Below are 15000 nucleotides of genomic sequence, written 5' to 3' on the forward strand. Positions count from 1 at the left end.
TCTTTCTCGACTTATTACAAAAAATTCTGCACCGTCAAATAAGAAAAGAAAGATAAACCTCGTTGGAAGAAGAAACGATAAAAGGGTTGTCTCTCATTTTTCTATAAGAAATAAGTAAAAAAAGATTTTTAACCAACGTACTTATACATCTTTCCGCTTTACGCATATCAATTCGATCAACTCGACGACGTATCACGTCAGATATTAAACTATCACAGATCATTAGAAATAAATTTTCAGAATAATAATATCAAAAATAATATTATTAATTATATGCATTAATTTATCAGATTAACGAATTATTTTTAATTATTCTTAACACACACTCACACATACACACATACACAAAATCCTTTTCTAATTCGAGATAAGAATATTTATTGAATACAAAATGGGATTCGTTCGATCGAAAAAATGACAGAAAGAGAGAGAGAGAGAGAGAAAATGAAAAAAAAAGAATACAACGATATATTCGATCGAATCTAACACTAATATATATAGATATATATATATATCGAAAGATTGAAAAAATTCTGTTAGAGCATGAATTTTTGATACAAACGAATCATCATAGTCAGTCGCAAAAAATAGATAGGTAATAATGATAACCTATAATAAAAACACCATGGGATCCGGTCTCGGCCGTTTGCCCGATGAAATTCGTCTGGCAAGAGACGAATGTACGAGAGAAGATGCGGGCCTTTCGACGAGTTGGACAAATTTCTTTTGGCAGCGGACACATGCGTCATACAAACCAGACTCACCCTGCTTTTATTCTCGATCATCTTTCACCGACAAAGTTGATGCGCTTCGACGACATCACAAATTGAATTTAGTTGAAAATTTCTCTCTCTCTCTCTCTCTCTCTCTCTTGCACACACACATACACGCACACACACACATACATACATATATACATACATACATACACCTATTACTTCGTTGCTATTGCAATATTGCAATATGTTGTCATAAATCAAAACAATTACTATACATTAATGTCTTAATGTTAATGCGAAAGTACTGATCAATGTCATCTTCAGATTCAATGAGATAAAAGGAAATATATATCCATAGCTAAATATACATACATATATATATATATATATTTGTTTAGTTTCGAGTTTCTAATCATAAATAAGAAACAATAATGATCTAAAGATTAAGAGGCTAACGATAATATCAAATTCTTCGAAGTGGTTCCATTTATTTATCGACGTATTATTTAAACGATTTAATTTAAAATAGAAAATTTCTATAGAATTAAGTTCATTTCATAAGAATAATAAAGAAAAAACGTCAAAAGGAAATACCTTTACAAAACATACAAGCGATATACTATGTTTACATATATATATATATATATATATGTACACGATAAAACTATCCTGTAAGATATAACATAAATAAAGATCTACTAATAACTTATCATTTCTACTAAGTAATGTCTATTAACAACTTGACATTACTCAAAGGAAATATGAAAATATAAAAAGAAAAGAAAAGGAAGGAGAATAGAAAAACAGGACATAGAAAACGACGTCGTAGGGAATGGCAGTCATTATCGGTTTAACGACGAATGTTCTTCTCTTCGTTGTTTACGTCTGCTTATCGAACCGACGATATATATCAAAACCGATGATAATGTAGTCGCGCGACTAGCGCAATAAACAAAAATTTTTAATGAGAAGAAAAAGAAGAAACATTTGAAAAAAATTTTATTAAAAAGAAAGAAAAGAATGGAAGAGAGAGAGAGAGAGAGAGAGAGAGGGGGAGAGAGAAGAAAAAGAAGAAACATTTGAAAAAAATTTTATTAAAAAGAAAGAAAAGAATGGAAGAGAGAGAGAGAGAGAGAGAGAGAGAGAGAGAGAGAGGGAGAGAGAGAAGAAAAAGAATAAGTAAGGAAATAAATTGACGACCAAAAATGAAGATAAGGAAAAAGGAATAAATTAATAAAAAAAAAAAAAAAAAGAAAAGAGACAGGGAGGGAGAATTGATTGATTAATTAATTCATTAATTAATTCGTTCGTTTATTCATTCGAAGAAAAAAAAAAAAAAAAAAAGAAAGAAACATTTCATAGATGATCTATTCCTCGGTGAAAACGCATCACTATTTAAGATCTATATGCAAGTTTCGTCGAGCCGGACTAGGCTCGCCTGAAATAGCTCGTTATCGAAGCTCTAAAGGCGAGATCATCGATCCGAGAATAGAGAGAAGAAACTTAAAAGATAAGCTTGCAACGAGTAAGAAACGACGGAGAAACGTACGACTAAGCGCGATTCTCTTTTACATTTACATGTCCTTGGTACGATGATTAAATATGAAAAGAAAAGAAAAGAAAAAAAAAAAAAATTATTATCGCACAAATGAAAATTATATAATGCCTTGCCCTTTAAACGAGAGTCTACAGATCGAATTCAACGATCGACTTTTTAATGAACGATAGTCGATCATACTCGATGATATCGCAAGACAACACGATTCGATTCAATTCGATTCGATTCGGTTTTACTGTTGCATGTCGAACGACCTTAAGATGATCGTTTAAGGTCGGATTTCATGGAACGTGACATAATTCGTTTATCGCTCGACCAAGATCAACCACGTGGCTATATATATATATATATATATGTATGTATATGTGTATGTGTGTGAGCACACGTGTGTATGCGTTTGTGCGCGTGCGCGTGCACACGTGCATGTATGTTTACGTGTATATGTAAACACCTATATAATAATTTTGTAAGTGTACAAAGTGATACAAGGACACAGAGGAAACAATAATCTTAGAACGTTCTCCGTAATCGTATTAAAACGCCGGCAAAAGCGCACGTTTACGCGTGTTACACGTGTATGTATGTATGTATGTATGTATGTACGTGTGTGTGTGTGTTTTTACCCTTGTGTAAGCGAACGTGCACGCTTCTCATCATTACTATCACTAATACCACTATTTCATCTTACGCTCCTTTAAACCGGCTTACAACTGGATTTACGTTTGACGTCTCACTCGCCACGAGTGATATCTCCGTCAAAGATCTTGTCTAACGACTAAAACTCGTTCTCCTTTGGCTCCCTTTTATTTTGCAATTTGAACGTCTATCTATCTCTTGTTCTCTTGTTCCCTTGCTCTCCTCTTCTCTCCTCTCCTCTCTCTCTTTTTGGAATACATATGTATTATATTTCGTCAGTTATATATCTACGTATATACATACATAGAGAATAAATGTCATGTTTAGCAATAAAGTAAGTAATAATGATGCATAATGTTATGTTAAGAGAATTTTCTTGTTTTTCCTTTTAGTTTCACTATTTTTTTTCGTTTTGTTTTTTTTTTTTTTTTTTTTTATCGTCTGTCCAAACTCACCAACTATAGCAAATTATTTTTAGTATCATCATTTAACATTTTCTCTTTTAATCCACTTTGATATTACTTAAAGGATATTTCGTTCGTATGTAATACGTAAGTATATGTACGAATATGTATATATATGTGTGTGTGTGTGTGTGTGTGTGTGTATGTGTTGAAAATTTTGGAAGAATTTAAAAAAAAGAAAGAAAGAATTTACAAAACTCGTTAATTTCTATGCGAGTTAATTATTGAAAATATTCGTAGATTAATTTTTTCATATTGTTATTAGGGTATAAAATAAAAAGAAAAAAGTGTTTAAGAGTTGTCATATTGGTGTCGATAAACTTAAAGACATTTTTCTTTCTTCCTTTTCGTTCGATAGATAGATAGATAAAGTGATCGATAAATACTAATCAATGTATAATACATATATCGTATACGATACAATAGTGATAATTTTTATCGGCTAAAGGTAACGTGTACTCGAGTTAACTCGATTATCGTTACCTCACCCCCGCCCTTAACGGATGGATGTTTATTTTTCTTCGTCTTCTCTGCCTCTTTTTTTTTTCCTTTTTCTTTTCTTTTCTTTTTTTTTTCTTTTTCCTTTTTTTTTTCGTTCAGATCGGCTCGCTCGCTCGCCGATCGATTTAGCCATTTATCAATTAATTTTATCGACGGTCCGATGTGGACCCTCAACAACGGATTCCCGCCGACCTCCCTCCCGCCCTCTCTTCCTCCATCCATCCATCCATCCATCCATCCATCCATCCATCCATCCATCCCTCTCTCCCACCCTTTTTCTTTCTCATAATCGCACGGCACTGGCCAAGCTATATCTATCTTCGAAGTCTGCTTCGTTAATAGCGAGTTAATTGCATCAGGTACAAGGGAATAGCCATTTTCCGTCACTTCGTTGGTACATTTAAAAAAAAAAAAAAAAGAAAAAAAAGAAAAAGAGAAAAGAAAAGAAACGAAAAGAAAAATAAAAGGAAGAGAAAAGAAAAAAAAAAGAAGAAGAAAAGAAAAATCAAAGTGGGAAGAGAGAGAGAGAGAGAGAGAGAGGGAGAGGGCATTTGAGCTTGCAACGTGTATGAGTGAATACATGACAAAAAAAAAAAAAGAAGAAAAAGAAAATTTTCGCTATCGCTCTTCTTTTCATTTGTATTCTATCGTCTCTCTCTCTCTCTCTCTCTCTCTCTCTCTCTCTCTCTCTCTCGTTTATGCGTACCGTATTTATCTCTTCATCAAATTATAATATTCTTTATAAAAACGTCGAAATCGTTTTAGTTGAAAATTCTATTACGATAACGAGCCGACTATCGAATTTCTTTAAGATACGATGTAACTGCATATAGAATAATAATTAAATTCTTTATTTCGTCGATAAATAGAAACAGAATAAAAAGAGTAAGAAAGGGAAAAAAATAGAAAGAGAGAGAGAGAGAGATAGAGTACACATTTATGACATATACCTATTCACTATAATCTATAAATTATATAGAAAATTCTAATTCATATAACAATATGTGATATTAATATTTTTCAAAGAAAAGAAAAGAAAAGAAAAAAAAAAATATATATATATATATGTATACACGTATACACGTGTGTATGTGTGTGTTTATGTGCATACATATCACATGGAGATATACATATTAGATAATAAATACATTGAAAAAAAAAGATTCTAACGGATATCATAATGCAGACAATGGATTCACTTGTTCCGTATGGGCGTGAAAGCTGAGAGACGACGGGAAGTGAACGTTGAAGGCTCGTAATCACTCGGGATTACAGATATTTACAACGCGCGGACTGCTCGTTCGGTCGCGGTCTCTATCGTTTTCATGAGTAGAGGAATTCAGAGAGAGAGAGAGAGGAGAGAGAGAAGAGAAAGAGAGAGGGAGAGAGAGATAGAGAAAGAGAAAGAGAAAGAATGAGAGACAGAACTTCTCTCACATATATCGCCAGAGTTCTATTTCTTTCTCTCTCTTTTTTTCTCTCTGTCTCTCTCTCTCTCTCTCTCTCTCATCGTTTTCTTTCTTTTACTATGTCGGGGTTCTCGTTCCTCTTCCCAACCCCTTCACATCTCTTTCACGAGCTGGACTTGGCTTACGGTCACGGTAGGTTGGTTTTCCGGCTAAATCGTCGCGTAAATGCTTCGGTGTATATGGATCGCACGGATTTCGTTTTGGAATTGGCTCGCTGGCGAGCGAGCGAGTGAGAATCCGTAGATAAGGTAATCCGGACCTCGAAAACTCAGTCCCTGACTCAAAAGCACCCTACCCTCTCTCTCTCTCTCTCTCTCTATCTCTTTTACTTTACCAGAGATAGAAAGCATGTACCACTTCTACCTGCGAAGAGTAGTCGAGGTGTTCTTCGCACCCTTCGTACTACGATCTTTCTCTTTTCTTTTCTTTTCTTTTTTTTTTCCTTGTCTTTTCTTCCCCCTACCCCCCATCCTTCCCCCAATGTACGATTAATACAATCTTTTTAACATTACATTCGAACGATATTCAACTTTCTTTCGATATCTTTATATCACATTGACTGTCTGTTTTATTACGTTTAATCTTAACGAACGAATTATTAATCGATCGATCGAAATCTTACAATGACAATGATGTAATCCGAACGATATGACAATTTAATTTCTCACGATTTTACGTAAGAATTATTAAGTAATCTCTTTCATTCAGTAATAACAATAATATATATATATATATATATATATATATATATATACATTTAATTCTTCATTTACACGTTAGATTGATTACAGATAAAAAAAAAAAAAGAAAAAGGAGAAAAAAGAAAAGAAAAGAAGAAGAAAAAGTATATTATATGATGTTGATAATTATTTAGCTTGATAATAACAACTTAATTATACATAATTGTTGTAATTTGACGAGCTATTAAATATTGAGGCTCGATGCAAAACGATGCATAACCATTTTAAAAAGAAAAACTTTATCGACGAGGGAGGATCAACGAGGCACTCGAGGTGGCTCCTGCCATTATTAAGAACTTTTTTCCCTCCTCCCCCTCTTTGCTTATTTTTTCGTACTTCCTCTCTTTCGACCACTTCAGCAAAGTCCAACAACATCTCGTTCTCTCACCCTCTTTTCATCCACTTCGATCGTACAGGGCAATCGTCTCGAGTCCTCCGATCGATATGTCCACTTATTTACTTTCATAATTTCTTTCAGAATGTTATATATATATATATATATATATATATATATATATATATATAAATATATTTCTTTCAGTTATTATTTCACTATGTGTACATTTTATTTCACCCTTGTCATTATCAATGAAAAAAGCATTATAACATTATCACGAACACTTCGATACATTCAATTGACTTATATCTTCTCTATCATATGTAACCATCGATGATAAATTACACGTTGATTTCGACTTCATTCAATAAAAATTTTATCAATGTAGCGTAAAAATAATAGCAATTTTTTTCCTTCATTATACAATCCTATTTCAAACATTATTATATATATATATATATTCAAAATAATCCTATTATAAGACATTATCCATTTTCTATCGATACGTTATATTAATACATTTTTTAATCTGATTTATCCTGTACTAGTAAGAAAACGAGAAAAATCATTTTTCGATAATACCACCAATGAAATATGATTCGTCATGTGAGAAAAAGCAACGTGTGCTTTTTCACGATCGCCTGTTTGTCATAATAATAAAAGGAAAGAAAGAAAGAAAAAAAAAAAAAAAAGAAAAAGAAAAAGCAATAAAAAAAAAAAGAAAAGAAAAGAAAAGAAAAGAAAAGAAAGGAGAAAGAAAAAACAAAGAAAAAAGAGGAAGGAAGAGTTAGAGAAGGGAGGAAAGATCAGATGTTGGGATAGGATGGGTGGATGGGTGGGTGGGGGGGGTAGGGTAGAGGAAGGCGAGATGGGATATATGGAAGGGAGTCGATGAAAAGAGATGAAAGAAGAAAAGGGTTGCTTTCTTCTTAAGATCATGAAGAAACGATTGATCGATCGAATACGGTAACCTCGCAAATTTGGTCGGAGAACTTTTCCCATTACAGTCAATATGCATTGGACCACTCTCAGTTTCTCTCTTTCGCTCTCCCTCTCTCTCTCTCTCTCTCTTTCTCTCTTTTTCTCTGTCTTGCTGTTCGTTCAAAGGAGCAAAAGGCATCGATGCTGAGAGTTGTAAAAGGGAACCGGTTAAATCGCGCCGACGACCTTTATTGCCGTCTTAAAGCAGTTAAGTTAATCCGGATCGAGAAAGGAACTGCTACGTAGGGTGGTTAGTGTTACCTTCAGAAAGAGAGAGAGAAAGAGAGAGAGAGAGAGAGAAAGAAAGAAAGAGAAGGAGAGAGAGAGAGAGAGAGAGGGAGAAACTTCGACTGAAATCGCACCCCGTAGAAATCGAATCGGCTTTTGGTGTATCTCGCCTTAGAGACAAAACATTAACATAAATCACGAAGGAGGTTGGTGGAAAGTAAGTAGAGGTAGGAAGATGAAAGAGAGAGAGAGAGAGAGAGAGAGAGAGAGAGAAAGAAAGAGAGAGAGAGAGATAAGGTTTTAGAAGTTGGCAAGATCGAATGTTTATTCGATTCACTTTTCTATGAGAAAGGGGAGCACAGAGATAGAGAGAGAAAGAGAGAGAAAGAGAGAAAGAGAGAAGGATGGGGTAAGATTTAACGTATACCTTTGGCAGTTATATTCGTCATGCTCCCTTAACTATGACGAAATTATCCTGACAAAAATTTTCTAAAACATTTGTATTCTTCTAATTTACCATATTATTCCTTCAAGATACGATATCACTGTATCGGAGAAAAACAAAAATCGTTATGAGGAATAATTGTCGAATTGTCTGTTACCTGGAAAACAGGGGATAGTGATTTCTTTTTTTTTTCTTCTTCTTTTTATGTAAGAAACAAAGGAAAAACAAAAAAGAAAAAGGGAAAAAGAAAAGGAAAAGGACAAAAAGAGAGAGAGGAAAAAAGAAAAAAGAATGATAATAACAAAAAGAAAAGAAATAAAAAGGAAAAAAAAAGATGAAGAAGGAGAGGAAGAAAAAAAAGGAGTGTATAAAAAGGTAAAGTAAGTTATTTAGAACGAACGAGGGGACGCGCGAGGGGATTGAAAAAAAAATCCGTATATGGACGAACAGAAGAAAAGAGAGAGAGAGAGAGAGAGAGAGAGAGAGAGAGAGAGAGAGAGAAACGAGTGAAACGCGAGGAGAAAGAAAAAGTCAGAACGGAAAGGGCCTTTTCGAACACACGAACGGAGTTTACAACGAACGGCAACGCGTCCGTCCTTCGTGGGGGGGGAGAGGGAGGGGGCTCGTTTCGCGCCACGAGTGCCGACCCTCAAACTAGAACCTCAACTCTTTCGCTTTTAGCCCGAGAATTCGATGAATTGCCAGCCGCTACGGCAAATAAATAATGCATTTTGTGTTTGCCCCCGGTAAAAGGGTCCGCCCTTAAGCGTTCGTATTCCCGCGGATCGACCCTAAATTTTAAATCGACTTCTAAAGGCACGAACACATCGGTTGGTATAGAAGTACTAACCTACCATTTCGAGAAAATTTTCTAACGTTCCTCTCTCTCTCTCTCTCTCTCTTTTTTTCATTTTTTTTTTTTTTTTTGGTTCGTTTTATATCAAATAAAATCATAGTAAATAGTTAAATCATTTCATTTCTTTTACTTATTTAGATACAAAAGGAATCTTCGATGCTCGTCTAAGAACACACGACGAATCAATTTTCGTATTTATATGTATATATTATATATATATGTATATAAGTTATATATAAAAAATTAATTTAACTTTCTTTGTTTTTTTGTTCTTTTTTTTTTCTTTCACTTTACAATACCAAAAATATACAACAGTACATTTTTCTTAGCAAAATTCTCGATAAAATTTCGATCGTTATCCTCGATCGATGTACTATAGTTATCGATTGGAAAAAAAGAAAATGCAATTAATTGTATGTAACGATAGAAAATATCAAATTGAGAAATCTAAGGAAGAAAAAAATAAAAGAAAAAAAAAAGAAGAAAAAAAGAACGTATCATATATGAAAGATAGAAAGAAAGGGAAAGTGTATATCGAATGAAATTTCGAGCGATTTATTTCAATGAAAGAAAATCGATACTCAATAATAATAAGATTCGAATAAAGATTTTCGAAAACCATATTCAATGAGATAAGAAATAGTAATAAGTATTAATTAGGTCTGTCGGAGAACGAAAATATAGGATTGAGATATTACGTGTCAATCAAAGTTCCCAGACGAGCAATGACCGTACTTATCCGCGATCGTTTAAAGACCGTGAAAACAATCTAACGAGAAGCATAATAGAAAACTTTCATCGGAAACTCTAGATCGGTAATGAACAATAATATTTGTCGACAATAGAATCATTATGCGTATATATCTGCGACTTTGCATTTTCTCAATGTTATAATGGAGAAATAAATTGAAAAAAAAAAAAAAAAAACGAGATAGATAGATAGATAGATAGATATATATATATATATAGATTGACAGATAAATAGTACATGGAAATTGGTATAGTATACCGATGAAGGAAAGAAAAGATGAAATCTTTTATCTTTTTCGAAACGGACAGATTATTATTATAATATTGTATAACGAAGCATTGTATAAAGTATTATACGATAATTTATTATTCGAGCTAATGTACCATTCACAATCGTTTATTGCCAATTAAAATGAGAAACTATTGTAATCGATTGCAATCGATTTCTAAATGACCATGACGTAAGAAGATCTTCCTAAGATTCTAGAGAATTTATTAAGAATTGAGAGGAACAGGGATTTATTAGCAAAGAAAGAACGAAATAATGGGATTCGAAGCCCCTTATCGATGTAACATTGTCTTTTCTCTGTATCCTTTTGATTTCCATTTCTCGAAGATTCCTCTGCCACCCGATTAATTGTTATTATATACACATATATATATAAATATATATATATATATATATATATATATATATATATATTTACCGAAAGATTATTCACAATGACGATTAGAGTGTGTTGAGTTTAAAAAAAAAAAAATAAGAAAAGAAAACAAGCTCGTTATCACGAATTCTGGCAAAGAGATAAGAGAATGCCTACTTACTTACTTACTTACTTACTTACTTACTTACTTATGTACGCACGCACGCACGCACGCACGCACGCACGCACGCACGCAAGCAAGCACGAACTTACGAACGAATGTTAATAATAATTGTGCGCTTATCTTGCGAAGAAGAACCGATCAGACGAGTCGAGATTTCGAAAACTTTCCTTCCGACTGCGCGTACGAAAAAAAAAAAAGAAAAAAAAAAGAAAGATAGAAAGAATGAAAGAAAGAGAAAAAATAAATAAGGAAAGAAAGACGAACGCGAATTCATATTATCTACAATCTCGCACAGTTTTCTAATTTTATAGATACCTGAGATCGATCCCATTTACGATTACGTAGAAGATTGAGATGTTGCAGCCACGATGAATAGATAAAAGTTGTCATTACCTGAAACACAGATATCAGAATAGGGAAATTTATTTTTTATCTATTATATATATACATATATGTATGTATATACGTGTATGTGTGTGTGTGTGTGTGTGTGTATTTTAATCTTTTTATTTTTTAAATATACGCAAATAAAATTTAAGCGATAATAGCAATAATAATAATAATAATAATAATAATAATAATACTAATAATAATACTAATAATAATAATAATAATAATAATAATAATAATAATAATAATAATAGAGCGTGTACGATACGTTTTACTTTTTGTTGTAAAAAAGAAGAAGAAGAAGAAAAAAAAAGAAAAAGAAGAAAGAAAAAGAGAAAAGAAAAAAGAAACGAAAAAGACAAAGAAAGGTGGTATATAATGAATAACAAGGAGAGAGGATCGAGCACGTCGACGTTTTTATTAATTACTATCATGGCCCAAGAAGGAAGGGAATAATACTACTGTAGGAATCAATTAGTTGGGGGGTAGTTTATATTTTCGATACTTCTTAACCGTGAGGGTTCATCAATCATGGCTAATCAATAGCGCAAGCATCAACCTGAAGAGGAGAGGACCCTGCACTTTTTCAACGACTCCCTGAGATAAACGTCCTGGATGACGGCCGAGAAAACGAGAGAAAGAGAGAGAGAGAGAGAGAGAGAGAGAAAGAAAGAAAGAAAAAAAACGAGAGAAAGAGAGAGAGAGAGAGAGAGAAAGAAAGAAAGAAAAAAAAACGAGAGAAAGAGAGAGAGAGAGAGAGAGAGAGAGAGAGAGAGAGAGAGAGAGAAGAAGGAAACTTTCTTATTAACACGATCAATCAAATCACTGTGAATTTAAAGCATTTTTCACGATTTCACGGATTTCTGAACAGCATTGGAAGAAGGGAAGAGAAGGGAAAGGAGAGAGGAGTGGGAGAGAGTAGGAAGGAAGAAAGAGAGCAGAGAATTTTCTCGGGAGGGCGTGGCGAGAAGTTTTTTGCAGGAGCAAGTTTTGCCAATCGATGGAGGATTAAGAAGCGGCTTGCCTTTTCTCTCTTTCTCTCTCTCTCTCTCTCTCTCTCTTTCTCTCTCTCTCTCTTAGTTACTCTCAGGAGCTAATTAGCGAGAGGTACGCGAGAAAAAATAGCGTTGTGCCACGAAATTACACTCTGGCATATCCCGCGCCCTCTTCAAAATACTCCATCCTTCGATGGAGAAACAAAACGATCGACTTATGCTTGCTTTCTTTTTCTCTTCCTTTTTTTTCTCTCTCTCTTTCCTTTTCTGTTTTTCTGTTTTTTATTATTATTATTATTATTATTATTATTATTATTTTCTTCCCCTTCTTTTTTCTTTTTCCTCGACGAGACAAAGATAAAAAATTTCTTGCAAGGACGCAAAAAAGAAATATATATATATATATATTCTTCTTCTTGTTCCTCATTTCTTTCCGATATTAATTCATATATTCTTTTTCTTTTTATTCTTTTCTCTTCTATTTAAATACATATATACTATCAGTTTGTTTGTTATCATCATTTTTATTATTGCTATTTATCGATATACAACTTGTTTTATTGATCGTACAATTACAATCTGTATTTTGTCACTTTTCTTAATTAAATACGTACCTAGTTTTATCTCTCTTATTATTATTATTATTATTATTATTATTATTTATATATATATATAAATATTATTTGTTTAATTATTTCTTTCATAATTGAAATTTTTATAAATTTTATTTATTTATCTAACTCTATCTCTCTCTCTCGTTCCTTCTTGATTAAGTTTTCTTTTCTCTTCTATTTTTTTTTTTTTTTTTTTTAAGAGAAAACCCGACGACGAACAGATATCGTTCATCCTTTAAAATAATCGAATTTCGAATTTACGAGGATAGAAAAAGGACAAGGAGGGATCGATCCATTTTCTTTTTTTTTTTCTTTCTCTCTCCGTTCCTCGTTCTGTCTCAAAAGGCGAACGGGCAAATGGTCGGTCGTATCGTTCGCTCCTCGTTCTCCTTCCCTCTACCCCTCTCAATACCCACGTCTTTCACGAGGGTCTCGCCAAGGAGGAGACGTAATGCCATGAAAATTGCTCAATAAACTTAATTCGAGTATCCAAGGCGATGCCTCTATAACGATATACTAATCATATTCCAGCCCTCGTGTCTTGAAAGAAGAGAAAGAAAGAAAGAAAGAAAGAAAGAGAGAGAGAGAGAGAGAGAGAGAAAGAGAGCATCGTTTATGTTACGACGCGTAAAAGAGGGAACGCGACGTAACTCGACGAAGCAAATTAACGTGAGTATATGTATGTTTTTCTAATAGCCGATAATAAACGTCTTCGCAAATTGCTACTTTTAATTATGAATTAGCACTATATGACAAATGCGACGAATCATTCTATTATTGTCAGTCCAAAAAAGAAAAAAAGAAAAAAAAAAGAAAAAAACAAGAGAGACGTTTCTTCGAAATTGTGAAAAAAAAAAAAAAAAGAAAAAATTGATTAATCATTAATAGATATACTTGGATCGAATTAATGGATATATGACATAAATTGAGAAACGATGCGTATAACTCGTTTTTAGCTTAATCATGCTTGAGTATACTGTCCATCATAATAGCCGATAATAAATGTCCTCGGAAATTGTTACTTTTAATTATCGATTAAAACAAATACGAGGAATCGTTTTATTATTGCACAAAAAAAAAAAAAGAAAAAAAGAAAAGAAAAGAGAAAAGAGAGAAAAGAGAAAAAAAAAGGGAAGAAAGAAAAGTAAACATTTTTTTTTTCGATAAACATAAAATGAAATTAAATTAATTATTATATAAAAATCAGAAGGCATTCGAAAATTTCTTACGATCGAATTACGTATTCGTACAAATTGAATAAGCCTGATGGATTAATATAACACGCGATCCGATTATTACAAGTTAATAATAATTATTATCAAAAAAAAAAAAAAAAAAAAAAAAAAAAGAAATAAAACGCAATGAATATCGTATCGTTGAAATAAAAAAAACTTTTTTTATCAAAGAAAAAACTTATTATCAGAAAAAAAGAAAACATTATCATAAAAAAAAAAAAAAAAAAAAAAAAAGAAAGAATAAAATAAAACTCATCGTGAATATCATATCGTTAAAAAAAGAAATGATAAGAAATATATATATATATATATATATATATATATATATATATATTATATTATCAAATTAATTCTTCATTAAACGACTGAACGAGCCGTCAAATTGCACGGCGACGTTAATGACAAAAGAAAAAGTAAAAGAAAAAAAAAAAGAAAAAAAAAAAGAAAAAATGAAAAAAACAAAAAGTGTAAAAGAGAGAAAACGAACGATGCTGATAGTTATCTCATTGTCAACCTAACACAATGATCGTCTTTCCTTGACTCGTGCAAAATCGTGAGTTTCGATTGAATGGTAAGAATGGTGAGGTCTATAAATCGGACCAATGCGAACCAATCGCGTTGTTCGTAAAGTAAAAAAGTACTTTCTCCGTGCTGCGTACATACATACATACATACATACATATATACATGCATACATACATATATACATACATACATACATACATAGCTACGTAAATACATACGTAGATATTTGTAGATAGTCTACGTTTATACATACGTATATAAATATATACATACATACATACATTCATACATACATACATACATACATAGATATGCATGTACATTGATACTATATTACATAGTGTTGGTACGTTCTAACCGGACGCGTATTATCTTTAAAGCCAGGCTCTCGCCAACGAATGAATACCTAACTTGGAGAGGATAGACGGGCCAAGTGACGAGAAAGACCGAACGAATGAAAAAAGAAATAATAAGAGGAGAACCTAAAGAAGAAGAGTAAAAAAAGAGAGAGAGAGAGAGAGAGAGAGAAAGAGAGGAAGAGAAAGAAAAAGAAAGAAAATAGAATGGCGCGAATCAGCAGCGGCAGCAAAACTCTCGCTCTCGTCGTCTCGCCCTTTCGTTAGCCCTTTCCTTCGCCCTTTCCTTCCTTTCATCGAGGAATTGTAAGGCGGGTGGCCAACAAAAGCAGAGAGGCCAGTGCGAGACAAAAACTCTGGACCGCGGAGTCGA

At 32.9% G+C, this 15000-nt stretch overlaps 1 protein-coding gene across 7 annotated transcripts in view; it reads right to left on the reverse strand.

The window, feature by feature from the left end:
* FoxP (forkhead box transcription factor P) overlaps positions 1 to 15000 on the reverse strand; it is a 288984-nt gene that overhangs the window by 245008 nt on the left and 28976 nt on the right. For 5 of the 7 annotated variants that reach the window (XM_085658133.1, XM_085658135.1, XM_085658134.1 and 2 more), the window contains one exon: positions 10828 to 10905. The exons of the other annotated variants lie outside the window; for them this stretch is intronic. In XM_085658133.1, the coding sequence (XP_085514259.1) occupies positions 10828 to 10905 (78 nt within the window). Of the gene's footprint in view, positions 1 to 10827; positions 10906 to 15000 lie in introns of those variants that run through there. 7 annotated transcript variants of the gene reach the window in all.

Source organism: Vespa mandarinia, chromosome 7 (genome assembly GCF_050613455.1).
Source record: "Vespa mandarinia isolate Hongniang chromosome 7, ASM5061345v1, whole genome shotgun sequence".
Classification (NCBI taxonomy): domain Eukaryota; kingdom Metazoa; phylum Arthropoda; class Insecta; order Hymenoptera; family Vespidae; genus Vespa; species Vespa mandarinia.